The sequence below is a fragment of the Pleurodeles waltl genome, chromosome 12 (genome assembly GCF_031143425.1).
Source record: "Pleurodeles waltl isolate 20211129_DDA chromosome 12, aPleWal1.hap1.20221129, whole genome shotgun sequence".
Taxonomy (NCBI): Eukaryota; Metazoa; Chordata; class Amphibia; order Caudata; family Salamandridae; genus Pleurodeles; species Pleurodeles waltl.
Genome location: NC_090451.1, coordinates 290306364 through 290325637, shown reverse-complemented (window position 1 = coordinate 290325637; position 19274 = coordinate 290306364). Strand labels below are relative to the sequence as shown.

At 45.1% G+C, this 19274-nt stretch overlaps 1 protein-coding gene across 1 annotated transcript in view; it reads left to right on the top strand.

The window, feature by feature from the left end:
• Nucleotides 1-19274, top strand: part of MMP2 (matrix metallopeptidase 2) — a 183508-nt gene that overhangs the window by 61835 nt on the left and 102399 nt on the right. Inside the window, exon 6 of the mRNA XM_069216277.1 lies at nt 8051-8224. Coding sequence (XP_069072378.1) covers nt 8051-8224 — 174 coding nt within the window. The remainder of the gene's footprint in view (nt 1-8050; nt 8225-19274) is intronic.

The following is a 19274-nucleotide window of genomic DNA, read 5'->3' as shown; positions in this document are numbered from 1 at the left end:
TGCCTTTCGGAGAAGGGACAATTTAAAGCCCAGATTACATTTTCACATTTTATTTTATGTCCAGCATACGGCAGACAATTTGATCAGATGGATTTTATAAAATATATTTCCTCAAGAATGAACTGCTTTCGTAAATCTTTTTAGATACAGAAATGCAAGGTGTAGTGTAACTGAAGGTAAATAAGCCCATGAAAATGGATCTGTCATTTGCGGTGTTGCACCTGGTTGTTTCTACATAGTAGGCAGCATATTCTGGTCTGCTCTGGACTGACGATATCCATCCAGTGCCTTTGTGCGCTGAGTTACAAGAGTCAGAGGTCCTATAACGATGTGTTAAGAGACTGGAAATGACTTACGGCAACCTCTTGAGTCCCAAAAGCCAGACAGCATAATGTAATGAGCAGGTGGTCGATGGTCACTGTCAAGAGTTAACACGCACCCTGGCCAGGAGGGATCAATTGAATGCTTTTCTATTGTGTGCACAAATAAAAAAGCAGTTCAAGGTTTCATTGAGATGTATAACAGTTACTGTCTGTTTGATTGAGAATTACAATACTATCGATTGACCCATTAAAGTGATTGTTGGAAATGTTTCCCTTTCTGCATTGTCACCCCAGATTGTTTTGCCTTTTGCTGAATCCTATTTTTGCTTGCTATAGAACTAACCAGGGATTCAGGGCCAGATGTAGGAAAGCTTTAGCGACTCGCAAATGGCGAAAAACGCCGTTTGCGAGTCGCTAAAGCCCTCTGGTATGTAGAAATGCATTTTGCGAGTCGGAACCGACTCTCAAAATGCATTTCCGAGTCGCAAATAGGAAGTGGTGTTCCCTTCCTATTTGCGAGTCGCACTGGTATGCAATTCCATTTGCGACCGCGAAAGTGGTCGCAAATGGACTCGCAGTTACCATCCACTTCAAGTGGATGGTAACCCAGTCGCAAACGGGAAGGGGTCCCCATGGGACCCCTTCCCATTTGTGTCTGGCCTAAAAAATAATTTTTCAGAGCAGGCAGTGGTCCAATGGACCACTACCTGCCCTGAAAAATACTGAAACAAAAGGTTTCGGTTTATTTTTCAAAGTGCAGCTCGTTTTCCTTTAAGGAAAACGGGCTGCACTTTGAAAAAAAAAAACTGCTTTATTTAAAAGCAGTCACGGACATGGAGGTCTGCTGTTCCCAGCAGGCCTCCATCCCTGTGAGTGCCCTGAATCGCTATGGGGTCGCAAATTGCGACCCACCTCATTCATATTAATGAGGTGGGTCTTTGCGACCCCAGAGCGACTCGCAGAAGGTGTCTGCGACACCTTTCTGCATCCCAAATTGCGACTTGCAATTTGCGAGTCGCAGGGACTCGCAAATTGCAAGTCGCAATTTGGGACTTTGCTACATCTGGCCCTCAGTATTTGTGCTCTTTCTTTCAATGCGATGAAATTGGTATAAACCTGATAGGTATATTTAACTTCACCTATAATTACGATACTATTGGTATATGGTACCAAGGTGTACCTAGGGTCTGCAATTTAAATGTCACAAGTATACTGCAGCACACATTGTGCCATCCAATACAGTAATAATGCAAACATGACTCGGGTCTGCCATCAGTAGTCTGGCTGTGCAGGTTTTAACTGCAAATTCAGCCTGTCAAAATAACCTCTTTTGACAGCCTTAAACCTTCCTTTTAAATATTTATACATCATCTATAAGGTAAGTCTGCCTAATGGTCTATAAGGTAGGGCACAAGGTATTTAAAAGTAGGACATGTAAAAGTTTAATGTTCAAAATTTGCTTACCCTAAAAGCAATTTTCACAGCAGCAGGGTTGTTTTATGGGAAAGCACTGGATGCAATATGATGTTTACAAAATGTTTTCTCTGGCTGGGAAACCTCTAAAAATTGAATTTTTTGACTTTTTGAAATATGCATTAAAAGCCCAGTTCACTTGTGTTGTCAGATTTGTAATAAATATACTGGAAAGCTAAAATTGTATATGTTAATTTTGCCTTGCCCGAAGTCCCTGGAACAAAATCACCATTTTGTTCTCTCTTCTGCCAGCAAGTAATTAGCATTACAGTTGGTGTGAACAAGGTATGAATTTGCTCCGAGGACAAGAACAAAGCTGTGAGTGTGCTGGGGTGCTGTCGTACCCATGACAGGATGGCTTTGACAAACCAGCAGATTCTGACGCTGTGATGACATCAAGAAGGCCACTGTGATAAGAGCAAGTCTCACTGGACAGACAAAAGAGGGGTGCATGCTTGGGTATTAGCTACATCTGCATGTACAGGGTATGCCTTTATGAAGTTAATCAAGTCCTTGGCCCCAGCTCACAGGCCATCCTCTCAAGGGTACAACAATCCTTCACCACACCCAAGGCCTTTTGTCCCTGTCCTGAGAGCAAGTTCACACTTCATTCGTGCCCAGTGAAATGCTAACTACTGGCTGGCAGAAGGGACAGATTTCAGGCAGGGCAAAGGAAACTTTTTAAAAGTCATCTTTCCAAAATATTTATACAATTCAGACTTTACCAGTAAATTGCACTTGCAATAGATAATGTCCAAAAATGTAAATTGTAGCTGTTTCCTAGGCATAGTTGACTGTTAGTAAACATATTATTATTGTATCTGAATGCTTTCCTAAGGTATAGCCAACTATGCTACAGTGAAAATAGTTTTGAAGTGCCAGCCACTGACAGCACATATTTAACATTACCCATACATGCCCTACTTTTCAGTACCATGTACCCAACATTAACAGGCAGTAGGGTTTACTAAGGGGTGACATATTAAGTATTTAATAGGAAGGGATAGGCCTGTCAAAAGGCAAGCAGGCAAGCTTGCAGTCATGTTTACTGGAGGAAACTGGACTTCTTTGTTGATCTCCCCCCACTTTTGCCCCCTTTGGAAGTACTGGATGCTGGTTTTTGACTCTGATAGTGCACTGAGGCCTGCCAATCAGACCTCAGTGCCAGTGATCTTTTCCTTAAAACAAGGTGATGTTTAACTGTAACACAATTGAAATTGGTAAATGGCTTTAGCACTCCTTTAAGTCCCTAGTAAATGGTACCCCTGGTACTAAGGGCACAGGTACTAAAGAGGGTCCCTGAGAGCTGCAATATATCTTATGCCTCCCTAAGGAACCCACACACAAATTATAAACAGATTGCCATTGTAGGCTGTGTGACATGTTGCAAACAATTGAGTGAAAACAAGACATGGCACACTCTTGTGTGCCATGTCAAAGTCACAGCATTTAATATAAGTAAGTTACTCTTACAGAAGACCTTTGAACCCTAATGCATGGTGCATTTTATTTTATTTGAGGGCATATTTTCATGAGCAGATATGCCCTTGTGATGTTCAGTTCTGTTACTAGATATTAAACGTGAACAGGTAAGCCATCTTGAGATATGTACTGGTCACTGGTCAAAATGAGTTACCCATCTACATAATGGCTTCACTGAAACATATGGGGCCCGATTCACAAAGGTAAACTTAAACTTTTGGTCTAAACTCAGACCAAAAGTCTAATTTTATGATTTTCGATAGTCACAAAGGGTATTTACGAGTAGTATCTTTACATCCGCACTCAGGCGACAATTCCACTCCGATTGCGGAGGGTACTGTCTGCAGCCGGATTGTACTCTTTGCACCCAGAGTGTACACTCGGGGTGCAGAGAGTACACTCCAGCTATGGAGAGTACACTCCTCACTCACAATGGCATCTCTGCCCTGAGTGCGGACGTAAAGATAATACTCGTAAATGCTGTTTTTTGAATACCGAAGGTTATAAATTTAGACTTTTGGTCTAAGTTTAGACCAAAAGTCTAAGCTTACCTTTGGGAATTTGGCCCATAGTGTTTGGTATCAAACACCTCATATCAATAAACCCACACTGATTCCAGTGATGGATTTATTCATACATACACCCAAAGGGTACCTTAGAGGTCCCCCCTGAACCCTACTACTCCTCTAGTGTGCTGGCTGACTGCTCCTGACTGGTCCTGTCCAGCCTGCCACCACAGACAAGGGTCTGACCCCCTAGGAGGTGAGAGGCCCACTCTCAGAGGTCAGAAACAGTACCTGCTCTAGCAGGAGGTATTTACACACCCTCCAGCAGAAAGGCTGGTAAATCAGCATGTCAAGGAAGAGAGCTTTAAAGAACACATTGCCTTTGATATGCAAGCCTGGCTTTCCCCAGACCTGGAGGATGCAACCCCCTGCCCTGAGGCCCATTTGCCACCAGGACAGGTGGGAAATTAGCTATGCTAGGAGGCATGTTACACCTCCATGCTAGTCACACCTCTAAGGTGGGCTACCTGAAGTGAACACAAAATTAGGATTTCACCATCTTGGTTGTGGTGATGTTAGGAGCTCTGGGACCGGATGATGCCCACTCCCCTGAGAAAGTAGTCATTTAAGGGTTGTAGTGGCCCCAGGGGTAAGTGGCCCATTGGCTACTACCCTTCACTCCCCTTAACACACATAAATTGAGTATTTAGGTGGCCCTCTGACACCAGGAAATCAGATTCTACTGACCTAGGAAGGAAAGGACACCGAAGAGCTGCCAAAAGCAAGAACTAAGGAGCAGCAACCGACTTGGCCCCAACACTGTTGGCCTGTCTGTTGTCCTCAACCACTGCACCAAATTTGACTCATCCTGAAGCTGCTCTGCCTCCAAAAGCCTGGGAGGATTGTCAGCACTTCAAGGAACCACCAGCATCTCCTGTGTAGTGGCAGAGCTACTCTCCTGTGCCCTGCATGTACCCAAGTAGAACTGTGAGAGCCACGGACCATGGAAACTCCAAAACCAAAAAGCACCACTGCACCTGAGCCCCCCAGTCAGGGTCAAAGTGGGCCAATTGTGCTAAGCAGGTCCTGAGACCCTCCAGAGCTGAACCCCCACCTTGAGTTTGGCCACATTAGTCCCACAGTTACTGCCTGCAGGCTCGTTTGTGCAGGAACCAAGAACTACAAGAAGTCTTGATGACCCAACCCTGCCGGAGAAAGCACCACTGGGACCAGAGCCCCCCTTTGGGTTTAGTCAGACTGGTCAACCAGTCCCCACTTGCAGACTCTTTTTCCCAGGACTATTTCCCGTTAAAGTGAATGGGACACCAAATGCTGTAAAGCACCTCTCCACCGGATGCCCCAGTGCCTCCTGAAGTGACCTGCTGGTGCTGCCTTGGACTTTGCCACATACTTACCTTAACTCCAGAAGAACAGTCCTGTAAGTCATTGCCAAGTACCCCTATACCATATATGTTTCTGTCCCTTAGGATAAAATTACGGCACCCGATTCTAAAAAGCACTTCGGCACCCGGATGACCTGGAGCCGACCAAGGTGACTTGTTAGCACTACCTTGGACCTTGACCCATGCTTACCTTAACTCCAGAAGAACAGTCCTGTAAGTCGTTTGGAAGTACCGGTAGGCATATGCTCCTTTTCCCATAGGATAACTTTACCACATTAAAGTCAATGCAAGTGTACTTGCTGTATACTTCATAACTGCTAACTTAAAAGGTACTTGCCCAATAACAAAGTTTTTGGTGTAAAAAATATATAAAATGTGTTATTTTTCTAAATTGGTGCAGATCCCCTTTTTGATCACGTGTGGTGAGTCATTTATTGAATGTGTATGCAGCAGAGGTCTAACACTCCACTTTGATTAGCCTAAGCTGCTCGACCTCCCTCCTACAAATAGAGCACTTGGGATATTTAAAGAAAGCCCTGTCCACATCTAAGGGGATACCTAAACTCTTTACACTCTTTTTGGTATACTATATAAAGAGCCAGCTTCCTACATTTAATTTACCACTGTAGTGGATGGCGCAGTGAGTGCTACAACCAACTAGTGACATTTAACTTACTCTGGGTACACCTTGGTACCATATAATAGGGACCTATAGGTAAGTTATTTAGGACAATCAGAAGTATCCAATTTTACCATATTGTAAGGAGGATCACAACCACTTTACCACTGGTTAGCCAGGGTAAAGTTCAAAGTTTTTCTCAGCCAGGAAAAATAGGGGTAAGCAAAAAGGCCAACAATTTCAGGATGACCCAGCAGAAAGGGAAAATGTCCAACAGCCTAGATATTGGAACTGTTTTTATAAGTTATATACTTACAACAGCCAAACAAAACACGAGTAACTTGTGTATGAAAAATACATACATACATACATGAATAAATTAATTGGACAAAGGACAAATATATTTGTCAGTTCAGAGGATACTGGAACAGGTGTAGTAGTACAACACCACTTCTCTGACTGATGCTGTTTGTTCTGTACTGCCCTCAGTCCCAGAAACAATAAGGCTTAGGAACTTAGTGGGAATTGAGTTTGGGCACTTCAGTTAAAAAGCCAAGAAATGTTTCACTGTCTAAGATGAAGTCTCTGGTTGGCTCACTGAAGAGAAATCACAGTGGTATTACAGTGCCTGCATGGTCATTTGTAATTTGTACGTGCTGGACTACCCAAAATTAGAGGCTGCAGCAGGCAAAAAGGCAGGTTAGGATAGTTGCAGTGTCCATAAAACTAATAATGTTTCGAACACCTCTTACAGTTTTGCACAGGCTTTCAGTGCTGGTTAGTGATAGATATAATATGTGCTGATTAATCCAGAGAGCTCTCTGTAGCTAGGCACCTAATTACATTTAAAATAACTATGGAGCCAGATGTATGAAATACTAGGAGCAAACTACTGGTCACAATTTGTGACCAGCGTGAAACTGACCTATGTACTAATAGGTTGGTACGCAAAAGACTGGATCATTGTGGTTCACAGATGGCCTATCTCATGAATATTAATAAATTAGGATACAAATTACGAACTACTATGATTCACAGCCATCACAGATCAGCAGACAACCATGTCAGAGAATGCTTTTAATTGAAGCAATTCTTTTTCCATAAGGCAACCTGTTTTCCTTGAAGGGACACAGGATATGTTTTAAAAAAGTGACAGTTTAAGTAATTTTTTTAAGAGTGGCCATTGCTCCATGGATCTACTTCTCTCTCTTAAAAAATGATCTTGCCAACATTCATAGATTGGATCCCGTTTATGAATACCTTACCACTGCTTACTGAATTTCGATAACAAAACATTAATACATCCCACTGTAAATCAATATTTGGAAGGGCATCCCTAAACATGTCTCTTTCAAACAGCGATTTGGTATTCATATATACCAAAAGGCCTTTTTGCAGTCACAAATACCTTTGTACATCTGGCCCATATAAGGAATAGACCAGGTAGAATTCCACAGGAACAGACCCAGGGCTTGCTGCTGTTTCTCCCATTTCTAAAGGTTTTCTAAAGGAAAAGCTGTCGGGCAAGGAACAGCTGGGAGAGAGCTGCTTTGCTTTCCACTGTTTTGTAAACCAGTGTTTACTTCATGATGTTGATAATATCAGGGCATCTTGTAAAAAAAGACACACATACTAAATGTTTACAATTATTAACGAACAGCATTTCAAATGATTGCTTCTTTCATATGACTCATGCTGCACTTCATTTTACATTGGTCTCTGCTGTATCCTTTACTTCATGTTTTATAGTGACCTTGCTGCCAAACTTCTCCATTCTCTGAATGTTTTTCTGCAGCTGTATGTTAGAGGCAGTAACAAGACATTTGCCTGAATATTGTGACTAATAGAAATCTGTTGCTACTCAATGTAAGCTTGAGGTACTACTTGTGAAAATTTTGGGTTGTTCAGCCTTTGCATAAAATTATATTACATGGCAACTTTTGCACAGTACAGGTTAGTTTTGTTTAACTGATTGATTAATTAATTGATTGATTGTTGGTTGGGTCCCCTTATCAATCATCATACTACTGGATAAGGTTTCCTAGTGGGAGGCACAGTCTCCTACTAAGTGGGGTACACAATGCTTTGTGATGATATCTCTGTAACTGAGTTTTTATAAATGCACGCACTGACTACCTACCCATAAAGAGACTTATTAACACAATGCAATTCACTTTTCACTACTATTGATGTGTCTTCAGTGAAGCTGTCATTAAAATGTCTTCTTGTTCTTTTTGCTGGCAGCACTTTTCACGCTAGCAGGAAATGCAGATGGAGAGCCATGCAAATTTCCCTTCAAGTTTCAAGGTACTTCCTATGACAGCTGCACAACAGAGGGCAGGACTGATGGATATCGATGGTGTGCTACTACGGAGGACTATGACAAGGATAAAAAATATGGATTCTGTCCAGAGACAGGTACAGCACTTATTGATCTGTTGTACATGTTCATTCCTGGATATTTGCAAGTTAGCAGCTAATGCTTTTCCCTGAATTAGAAAATGTACATTAACTTGCATGTATGTTTAGGATTTAAGTAATTTGTAGGTTATATGCTGATCAGTATACCTAAACGTGAGCAAAGATATATGCATCTATAATAACCACTGCATGTAGTTGATAGCCTACAGCCGTTAGATTTGACCACAACCATAGCTGTATATCAAATTATGGTCAATTTCAAAGGGTTGGGGGTACTGGCTTTTGCAGGAGTACAAGATTTGCTATTGCTCGAAATATAACCAAAACTTTACCTCTAATCTTCCCTTGATGTTGCCAAGGCAAGAATTGCAAAATAAGGGATGCCTTCTTTCAGCTAAAGAAGATCTGGAGCTCTAAGGGCCTAACTCTGCAAACCAAGATCAGGCTTTTTAACACAAACATAAAATCAGATCTTCTGAGTAGAGAAGAAACTTGAAGGACAACAGTGATCACCACCAACAAATTCCAGACCTTCATCACCTGTCTGAGGAAAATCCTCCAAATCCACTGTCCAAAGATCCTCAGAAGGCTACCCAAAATCATGTCATAAAATGTTTTATCAGTATGAAATACCTTCATGTGAGTTATTAAATAACAACCATAGCAAAAATCACCTTGAGATATCCAGGAAATAACATCCTCAATAAGTCTCCATAAGACAGCGTGAATTATCATTCACCTGTCACCTTTAAACATATTTTGGAAATGCAACGAGATTAACTTCAAACATCAACTAATCAATTTCTGAAAGTAGAAATGTATTTCTATCAAACAAAAGCGTTTCCCTCTGGTCACAGGAACTCAATTTCCTAAAAATGTCACTTTCTAAAAAAAGAGCTCTACTTCAGCTCAAACTTTCAGTTTTCATTTTCAACAAATGCCTGCTTAGTCCTCAAATATCAGTTTGTCCCTGTCATCAAGTAATTGTGTGCTACTGTCATATACGGACAGAGTCTTTAATTTATTCCCATGTATTACCATCACATGCCAGGAATTGACACCATATACCAAGACCTTGGGTATCATGGGTGGACTCCATAACGCCATGGGTACCTACAATACATCAGTGATGGTTATCATTGTGCCTGGCACAAATCCCACTGGGCGGTGGGGTCAATAATGCCAAGAATACAGAGTACATTAATACTGGCAACCATTATACTGAAGTAGTCACCTCTTTGAAAGGTGTGTCCTTGATTAGCCCAATGATGCTTGTACAATGCCAGAACACTATAAGACCAAGGTTAGACAACTTGGGGTCAGATGTATGAAAAGTTTTAGCACTCGCAAATGGTGCGAATCGCAAAAATCGTCCGTTTGCGAGTGCAAAAACGTGGTCTGCGATACATGAAAGGCATTCGCAGACCAAAAAATAAGAAATTGCAAAATGTGCGATTTCTTGCGTTGCGACCTGGTTTTGCGAGTCGCATTTTGCGATTCGGTATTTCCAGTAGGAAATTGCGAGGAGCAAAATGCGAATCGCAAAATCCGAATCGCAAAGAGATGCATCAAAAATTCGCAATTAGCGATTTTTCGCAGAATGGCATTTTGCACATGCAAAATACCACTAAGTGAAACCAGGTGGTAACCAGGTGCAACCTATATGAAGTGGCACAGAATACTTCAGACCCCCCACCACAATGGCTGCACTCTACGTCATGGCGAGGAGGATGAGGATCCTGGCAGGTTTGAGGAGAGGGATGAGGAGACAGGAGCGCATTTCTAGAGTGCGCATTACACTATTTGAAATGACAGAGGAGGACATATTTGAGAGGTATAGGGTGAACTCAGCCATGATTCATGATCTCATAGCTGAGCTACAACCCATACTGCAGCGCAGAACACTAAGGACACATAGCATACCCACCCATGTGCAGGTATCATGCACCCTCCACCTACTTACCTCAGGGAGCTATCAAGGGGTCATAGCATCGGCTGGGGGGTCACACAGAGCACCCTCTCCTGATTTGTCAATGCATTTATCAACGCCATGCTAAGCAAACTCCAACAGTACATCCGATTCCCCCACACCCCACAGGAAATACAGCAGAAAAAATTGACTTTTATCAAATTGCACACTTCCCCCACATCCTAGGTGCCATAGATGGCACACATGTGGCAGTATGTCCACCATCAGTCACAGAGTATGTGTACCGAAACCGTAAACACCAACATTCCATGAATAAACAGGAGATATGCAATCCCAACCAAATCATAACTGATCTCGTGGCCAGGTAGAATAGTGGCTACTTGTGCAATCTTGCACAATATAGCTACAACCAGGGGCATACCTATAGAAATCAGTGACACTGAATCAGTTGAGGTTGACGATCCCATACCACCTCTACAGCCAGCAGACAGGACCAGTGCAGCAGAGGGACGGCAAAGGCCTGCTGACATCACACACAACCATTCCAGACGTGAGTATGTACAATCAAACACTACTGACTACTGTAGCTATAGTGAGAAATTAAATTTATTCCTTTACGGCAGGTTATGAATTGTGATGTGAGTCCCACACTATTACTCCATAGTGGGGACACCAGAGTCAATGAGGCAGAAGTCACTTCCTCCTCCCTCGCACACCACTGGGGTTCCCAGTTGCATCACTGGCACCCTGAATGTCAGGCTCTGTGGCAGTGCTGCGCCTGGCACTGCGCCGTTTGTGGTCTGGAGCTGGTAGGTGCACACTGCTGAGGCTTGAGGTATCCTCCGTGTCACCCAAGGCAACCTCACTCGGAGTGGCCGACCTCTGTCCCAATACCTGTTCGATCACAGTGGTGATCTGCACAAGGGCCTGGCCCACATCCCTACTGGTGTGTGAAGCCTCAACCTGGGCCGCCACAGCACGACGCGCAATGAGGGCGGTGGAGTTGGCCATGCGATTGGATGACCGGCAGTATGTCGCAAACATGGTGCGGAATTGGTGCTCATGTCTGCGTCTACTCAGGCGTTCTTGTCGCAGCTCCTCGCACAGGTCACTCACAGCAGTTGTCAACTCAAGAGTGTCCTGGGAGGCCTGTACCTGTCCCTCACGCAGCTGGTTGATGTTCTCATTGAGGGTGTCCAGTCTCCGATGTAGTCCGACCGTGTTACGATTGTGGACTCTGAGGCTCCTGTCCAAACTTTGGATCCTTCTATTTTGCTGCCGTTGTTGCTGCAACATTGCAGCCTCCTGTCCACCGAACAGGGATGTACCCTGAGCTGCCTCCTGCAATTGCTGTAGTGACACTGGGGCACGTGGACGACACGCTGCAGGACCCCTGTCCTCCGGTACCTGGCTGCGCATCCCGGATGCGGATGGTGTGTCGGAACTCTCCTGCTGCACATCGGAGTCACCACTGAGGTCCGGTAGTGGTAACGGCCTAGGCCTGCGGCGCACAGTAGGAAGATTGCTGGACCCACTGGTGTTGTTGTCTGAGGGCAGCTGCATGTCCGTGTCTGCTACACCCGTCTCTGCTGTGGCTGCTGTGCCAGGCCCACCTGCAACAACAATATGCAGCATGTCAGTTTCTGTATGTTACATTATCTGTCCAGAAATGGCAATAATACTATACATACTGCTGTACATGGTGTAGTGTGTGTTGTGTTACCTTGGGTGTCCCTATGCTTGCTAACATTATCATGCCACTGTCTGTTCTAGTTTGTGGACCGCGACTCCCATAATGCATGTTTTGGCTGCTAATGAGATGTGGAGTGGACTACTTCACACACTACTTCACATTACATGCTAATTCCTATGTGGCTTTTATGCATGCACATACAGTGTTCACACAACAGATTTGGCACTTACCTTGGCTGGTACTTGGTTGGGCTGAGGTGTTGCGATTCGGAAAATGGGCCTCGCAAACCACAAATAGCGATTTTTAAGAAAATCGCTAATTCCGAATCGCAATTTTGTTACATGGCCAATTGCGACTCGGAAATTGCGATTTCTTAAAATTCGCATTTTGCGATTCGCAGACCCCTGTTTTCATACATCTGGCCCATAATTCCTAGAAGGCCCTCAAAATTTTGAGGAAGGACATCATTATGCCAGGAGTGATCACCAATATACTACGAAACACCACGTTATGTGAGGGACAAGCAAACAAGCTTTCAGCTCGTCAGGCTGGTAAGTGTTGAGATCAGTGGGTCACATCTATGTTTCATAGAAAAACGTGCTCCTTAGTTGTTATGGATATCAAGCATATAGATTATCAACTTGGATTTCACAGGCTGGAAAAACAATTATTTGATCAGCAGTGTAGCATGTAAATTTGAATTTTATTTTGATATTGGGCTTTTTGGATCTAATCACCTACTCAACTCTCTAAGATGGCTGAAAGGCATCTTCCTGTGAAAATAATGCTGGACCTCATTGTGCGCCTAGACAGTGTACTCTAGAGGTTTCTAACATTTGAGTGCCAGAGTAGTACATGCCCTTAAGCTGTTTTGGTGTCAATGAATTAAACCCATCTTGCCTAACTAAGAAAATGTGCCCTCACCAAGAAGGTGAGGTAGCTACAACCTATTAAAAAGCAATGGTGCCGCCCACATAGTAGACACTATACATAGTTAATGTCAAGCCATCAGCTCTCACTAAAGCAACCAAATAGGGCTAACCAGCATCCCACTAAAATGATGACCTGGTCATTCGTATGACTAGAAAGATACAACTCCAAAAAGTCAAAGTCACAAGATGCAACCTGTCAAAAAACAACTGTAAGTCTTAACCCTCTCCTTGTTTATTTTTAGTATGAATCCCTGTACAGCCATTATACACTGGGTGAAGTCTAAACATTAGTTAGTATGTGTAGCTGCCATTACTGTATAATATACCTTATTGGCAATGGATATTAGTCCATGTTTCAACATTTCCCCTCACATTCATGTCATGTAAATTCATATGTGTGTATTACGTTGTCCTAGCTTGACTGAGAAGTTCTATCTAAAAGATATTTACAGATTGGTTACTGTGTGCCTCTGGGTCTTGATTTTAAGCAGTGAAGTGTGCTGGACATTTCAGCATCTGTACTGCACCACATTCTACCTTGTAATTATTTTGTGGTTTGTGGGATTGGGCATGTCATCCATCACTGAGCCATTTGCCAGCAGTAGAAACACCGCAGTAGGCCTCCTTACAGATTTGGGAATGTCTGGCTCGTATCTCTATAACTTCACCAGCAACCACCATGCAGATGGAATCTTGTGAGTCAGTATTTGTTCAATCTCTTGAACCACTTCTTTTTAGAGTTATTAGGACTTTGGGCATTTTCATGCAGCATGAATGACAACTGCAAGCAGATTTGTGCATCTAGTGTATTCATGTTCCCTAATTGGATCAATTCTGTACAATAGAGCTAGTGTCATCTACATCTTATGTAACAATTTAACGTGTAATATTTTGTCTGTATTTCACCATGTTTTGTGACGTTTGTGAATAGCAATAGGTCAATTGTTTTTCAAAGCATTGCTCATTTAAATTGGCCCTCCAGTGTTTGATTGCTTATATGTCTTCTTATGTTATTGAACCACTGGGGCTGCCCAGCAACCTCTGGATCTCTCCGATATGATCATTCGAGATGATGGTATAAGCTAAGTAGGTTGCTTTGGAAAGGAGAGGTCTATCTCTCTGATAGCGCATCTTAACCTGAAATATGCGTATATGTCTACAGGGATGGATGCACTCACCTCTTTAAATATCTCTAGTGGGGAGGACATGACCTTAACGGACAAGATGGTGGATGCGCTCTTGGGAGCTCCCAGCCAGTTCGATGTGGAGCCCCTGTTCTGGGTGCTAGCATTCCCAGATGAGGGGCCTGACAAGCCCCCCAACACTCCAGGAGGTGGTGGAGGGGCAAAGAGCCCTGAGAATGGAGGAGGACTCAGGCCCTGGGCTGCAACATCAGAAGGCCACAGAGATGATAATGGCAGTTCGACAACTACAGCTGGAGCCTCCAATTGCCTCAGAGACTCCGACGTGGCAAAGAGGCTTCTACCAGCTGACTGCTTGGCCCCGCTGGGGCAGGAAATGTGGGACACACCACAACCAATAGCGTTCCCTGTCTGACTGCCTGGAGGAGGAGGAATAGGCCCAGGAGGCCTGGCAATGCCCAAGGGTGGGGCCTGGTGGCCCGAGGATTAGCAAAACTGGTGGTTAGGGCTGGGCTGCTGGCAGGGCAGCATTAATGCTTGAGGGGATGGTGCAGCCTGGAGCCTCCCTGCAGCCACCCTCTAGTTGGTGAGTGAGTTGATGAAGAAGAGGGGGTCCCCTCTCTCCCATTTTCTTCCTTCTGCACCCACCCTTCCCCCTTCCACAGAGCCACCGGACTGGGCAAAGACATGGCCCCAGGAGCACCATTAGGCACAGTAATTGTGGAAGTCGGCATCTTTCCCGAGCCCAGATTCACAGAGATGGCATCAAGAGGATGGACCAGGGGCCCAAGGTGAGTGAGGCCAGTGACCTGCCACCAGGGGGCCAATTGCTCATGCTGCCCAGGTGCATCTTGACTGGGCAAGCACATTGAGACCCCCACCATCACACACTAGTGACAGCCAAACTGAAAGGCAGGTAATGGCTCTGAGACCGTCCCAGGACTGGCATATATTGGAGGGACAGCCAGTGTTTCGAGGTTCCAAGTGAGGTGGGCTGGGATAGGCCACCATAGGACCAGGTCAAAATGGAGCAATGCACCGTCACTGTTGGAGGAGCAAAAGTTGCTCCAGGTGGTGAGCAGGGTGCTGCAGCCCTTCCAGATGGGGACAACACAGTAGTGATCCTACAATCCATCCTAAACTCTGAGGCAGCATTGTGGATTAAAATTGGAGAAGTGGGTATAGATGTGGCCTTACAGTGCTATGGTTTTCGTTAGACCAAGGACTGAGTTACCAAAGCGGAAGGCAGGGTATCAGAGGTAGAAGATACGGTATGGAGTCTACCCTCAGAGATACATGTTTGCCACAAAATACCAAGACACTGCAAGACTGAGCAGAAGATGATGAAAAAGGGCCCAACGGAACAACATCGGCTTTATAGGTTTTCTGGAGCTAGCTGAAAGCTCAACCCCGGAAACCTTTCTTGAACAATAGATTAGAACCTAGATGGCAGCGGACGGTCTGTCTTTCTGTGTTATCCTTGAGAGGGTCCACAGGCTCTTGGCCCACAAAGCAATCCCAGGGGCCCGTGTTCTAAGATAGCAAAAGTTCCCAGTGGCAGCGAGCAACAGGGGTGCCTCGGAAGTGGATGCCTACAATGAGCATCAGGAAGAGCATCGGTAGCCATTCACAACGGAGAGGCCTATGGACCGGGAGGATCTCCAGACTGACTCAGCCGATGGCAAGGGCAAATGCCCAGAACAGGACCTCAATGAGAGTTGACATTGTTCATTTCCTTACCAGATATGGTTCCTCTGGAGGTGGTGGATCGGTGAACCATCTGGACCATCTAAGGACATCACCCTCACAGTAGTTCTGTGTTCATGTTTTACTTGGGCAGCAGATGCTTCTTCAGGGTGGGAAGTATAGGATGGGTAGGTGTTTCATTCTTCTTTTGAGATTTTCTTTGTTGTTAGATATGTCTTGTTGCTCAACCTTTCTGGGTGCAATAACCATTCCTCACTTGCTCTTACACTCTGCTCTGTACCATGGCTTGCATTGGCCCCACTGGTACTTCTCCATTAAGAGGGGTAGACACCACAGGTGGGAACATATGAGGCCAACTCACTACTATCACTGTGGGGGCACACTCGGTAAGGATATGGAATGTTAATGGGCTGGTAGATCGGATTAAGAGGGGAGCTGTACTACAATTTGTACATAGACATAATCTGGCAATCTTGATGCTCCAACAGCCCCATCTACAGGGACACAATTGTCTGTTCCTGACCTGCAGGGGTTACAACAGACTATACCATGCAGGATACTTCAAAGGTTCACAGAGGGTGGCCATCCTCTTAAATAGGACACTGAGCTTGGTAGTAGCTAAAGTCACAAGGGACATACATAGCAGATGTAATCCTTGAGGGCTCTTTGGAAGGTACCTCTTATAACTTAGTCAGTATGTTTGTTCCACCAGCTACACACCCACTGTTCTACACTGCTGACCATTAGGGAGCTAATAAGCGCCCTGCCTCATAGGTAACAATAGTGAGGAGAGGGACTTAAACACTGTTATGGACTTGCAGGATTGCTATGACCCAAGAGCAAGCCCCTGAGACAGGGGAGGGGGTCTGGCAGAATGGGCAGTTGGGGTGGGATTGAGCAACTCCTGCAGCATTTGGGACCCTGGGAGACATGAATATACTCACACATCAGCTGCACATGGCTCACAGGCCCCCATTGTTTACCTGGTCCTGCCAGCCTCAGACCTTCTGCACACCACAGGGTCAAATATCCTCTCCTGGGGAAAATCAGACCACACCCCAGTGGTAACTGACTTTGGGGCCCCAGACTCTCGGGACCACAAGGTGTGATGACTTAATGCCTGGCTCTTCAATGACAAGCACTTTTCAGAGTATTTATCTGAGGAACTGAAAACGTTCCTCGATCAAAATAAGGGCATGATGGAGTCTGCTGGCTTATTGTCGGGGGATTAAGGTATCACTCACCTCTACACCAGGGGGGTGTGGACCATGAAAAGTGAGCCCACATTTGAAATCTAAAGGCCTATTGTCCCAGAAATTGGTGGATCCAAATAAACAGACAGACTGGTGCAGCTCCAGTTACCATTCAATAGGACATCCTTACGTCAGCCCTTCATGGAAGAAGCCTACAATTGTTGGTTGTCCTTCACATGGAGGATGTCTGAATCAGGGGTACAAGTCAAGCAAACTCCTGCACTGGCTCGCCACAAAATATGTGAAATCCAATATAGTACCCAATGTAGTGGACGAAGCAAGTTGGGTGGTAGAGGAGATTGCGTTGATATTTGCAATATATTATGAAATGCTCTATGCAAAACAGGTATGCCCTGACTGTGAATTTACCACACCCTTGGCTGCAGACCTCCCACTGTCCATCCTGACTGAAGCAGACAGAATCATCTTCGATCAGACATGCACACTTGAGGAAGTGGGGAACACATTAGCAGACCTAAACCCGGGAAAACACCAGGACCAGATGACTCTCTGGATGAATACTATCAGAAACTCAGACCTGATATCCTCCCCCCCTTTTGGACCAAGTTACAGAGACAAACATGAAAGGCCACTTCCCTCAGGACAAAGACTTGGTGACTCTGGTCGTCCTTCCCAAGCCGGGATGCCCACAGGGCCAATGTTCCTCATACTGGCCTATTTCCCTTATCAACATGGAGGTTAAACTCTAGGTAAAGCTCTTGGCCAGTCACCTCCTGCAGGCGATACCCCAATCGGTCTACACAGACCTGTGTGGGTTCATTCCCCACCATAGAACACAACACTTCATTCGGAGGATGTGCCTGGCATTGGACCATATTAAGTCTCTGGGGGGTTTGGCAGCCCTTTTCCTGATAGATTTTGAACAGGAATTTGATACAGTAGACTGGTCATTCCTGGATGAAACACTTACCAAGATGGGGCTTGGGCCTAAATACCAGGCATATGTCAGGGTCCTCTATGCTGTCCTGTAAGTTCTAGTACAAATCAAAAGGGTTTTGTCTCCTAATTTTCCTAATAGGTGGGGTACCAGACAGGGCTATCCCCTCCCTCCCTCCTTTTTTGTGCTGCCTAGTGAACCCTTTGTGGCACAGGTTTGATGTGTTGCAGAGGTCTGGGGGTTTGACTGGAGCTTGGTAGCATTATACGCAGACAATGTGTTGTTGTTCCTCTCTCGTCCTGCTGAGACAGTTCCTCGTTTATTTCATGTCCTAAACATCTTTGGGGCAGCCTCCAGTCTGAAGGTTAACTGTTACACGTCCCTCCTGGTGCCCATACAGGGTGACCCCCAAGATAAATTTTGGCACTCAAGGTCCCCATATGCAGGCTGAACTTTCTGTATCTTGGCATATATATTTATTGGAATCAGGTACTTACCTGGAGTCTCAATCTTTGTCCCGTGGTGAGGAAGGCCCGAGAAAATATGTCCCAATGGTATAAGCTCCCTCTAAACCTTGTGGGTAGAATACCCTTTTTTAGGCTACTTTACGTTCTCCAAAACTATCCTCTTCGTATTCCACAGGTCTGGTTCGACTCTTTGGCAGCCATGGGGTGACAGTTTGTATGGGTACACAAACCCTGAGAGTGACTTTTGGCAAGTGTGTCTGCTCAGTGTATGAGGGAGGACTCGCCATGGCAGATGTTTGCTTTTACTATTGGATGGCTCAGCAACTGACCATAAACAACTGGTTGCATGGAGGATGAGGGGGCCCAACATACCAGGGATAATTGTCCCTTCTTGACCTGAGTAAGGTGATAGGGATCCTATAGGGGGTGTCCATTCGTATGACCCTTCCAAAACTGACTCAGGTGGTCTTCCGGGTGTGTAGGGTGGTGCTGAGGTGGATAGGCAGGGACCACAAACTCACGCTTGAGACTCCCCTATGGGAAGGCGGATGACTGGTCCAGGAATCACCCTGGGAGGGTTTGCCGGGATGGGGCTGTATAGGGATATCTCACCTGGGAGGTGTATGGGACCAGGATCATATTATGTCCTTTCAGGACCTCTGCATGAATTTCCAAATGCCCACCTGGCAATTATTTCACTATCTACAGCTCCAATACGTGATAATGGAATACAAGTACACTAGAGGACCACTTGCTTATGGGTTATATGGGGAAAGAGGGAATTTTGCAGATTGACAAGACCCTAGTGTCACTCATGCCCCTTCCTGATGGGTCCTTTGAGGGTGAAATGAGAAGGATGGGTAGGAGCCCTGTACCAAGCCTACTGGTGGGACACTTATATGCCCCTCCACGTGTTGGCAATCTCGGCTTGGACAATTTAAATTTCTTCACCAGGCATACCTCACACTCCTCTGGCTTCCCCAGCATGTGGCAGATGCCAGGAGCCCAGGGGGGATTTCTGTCAC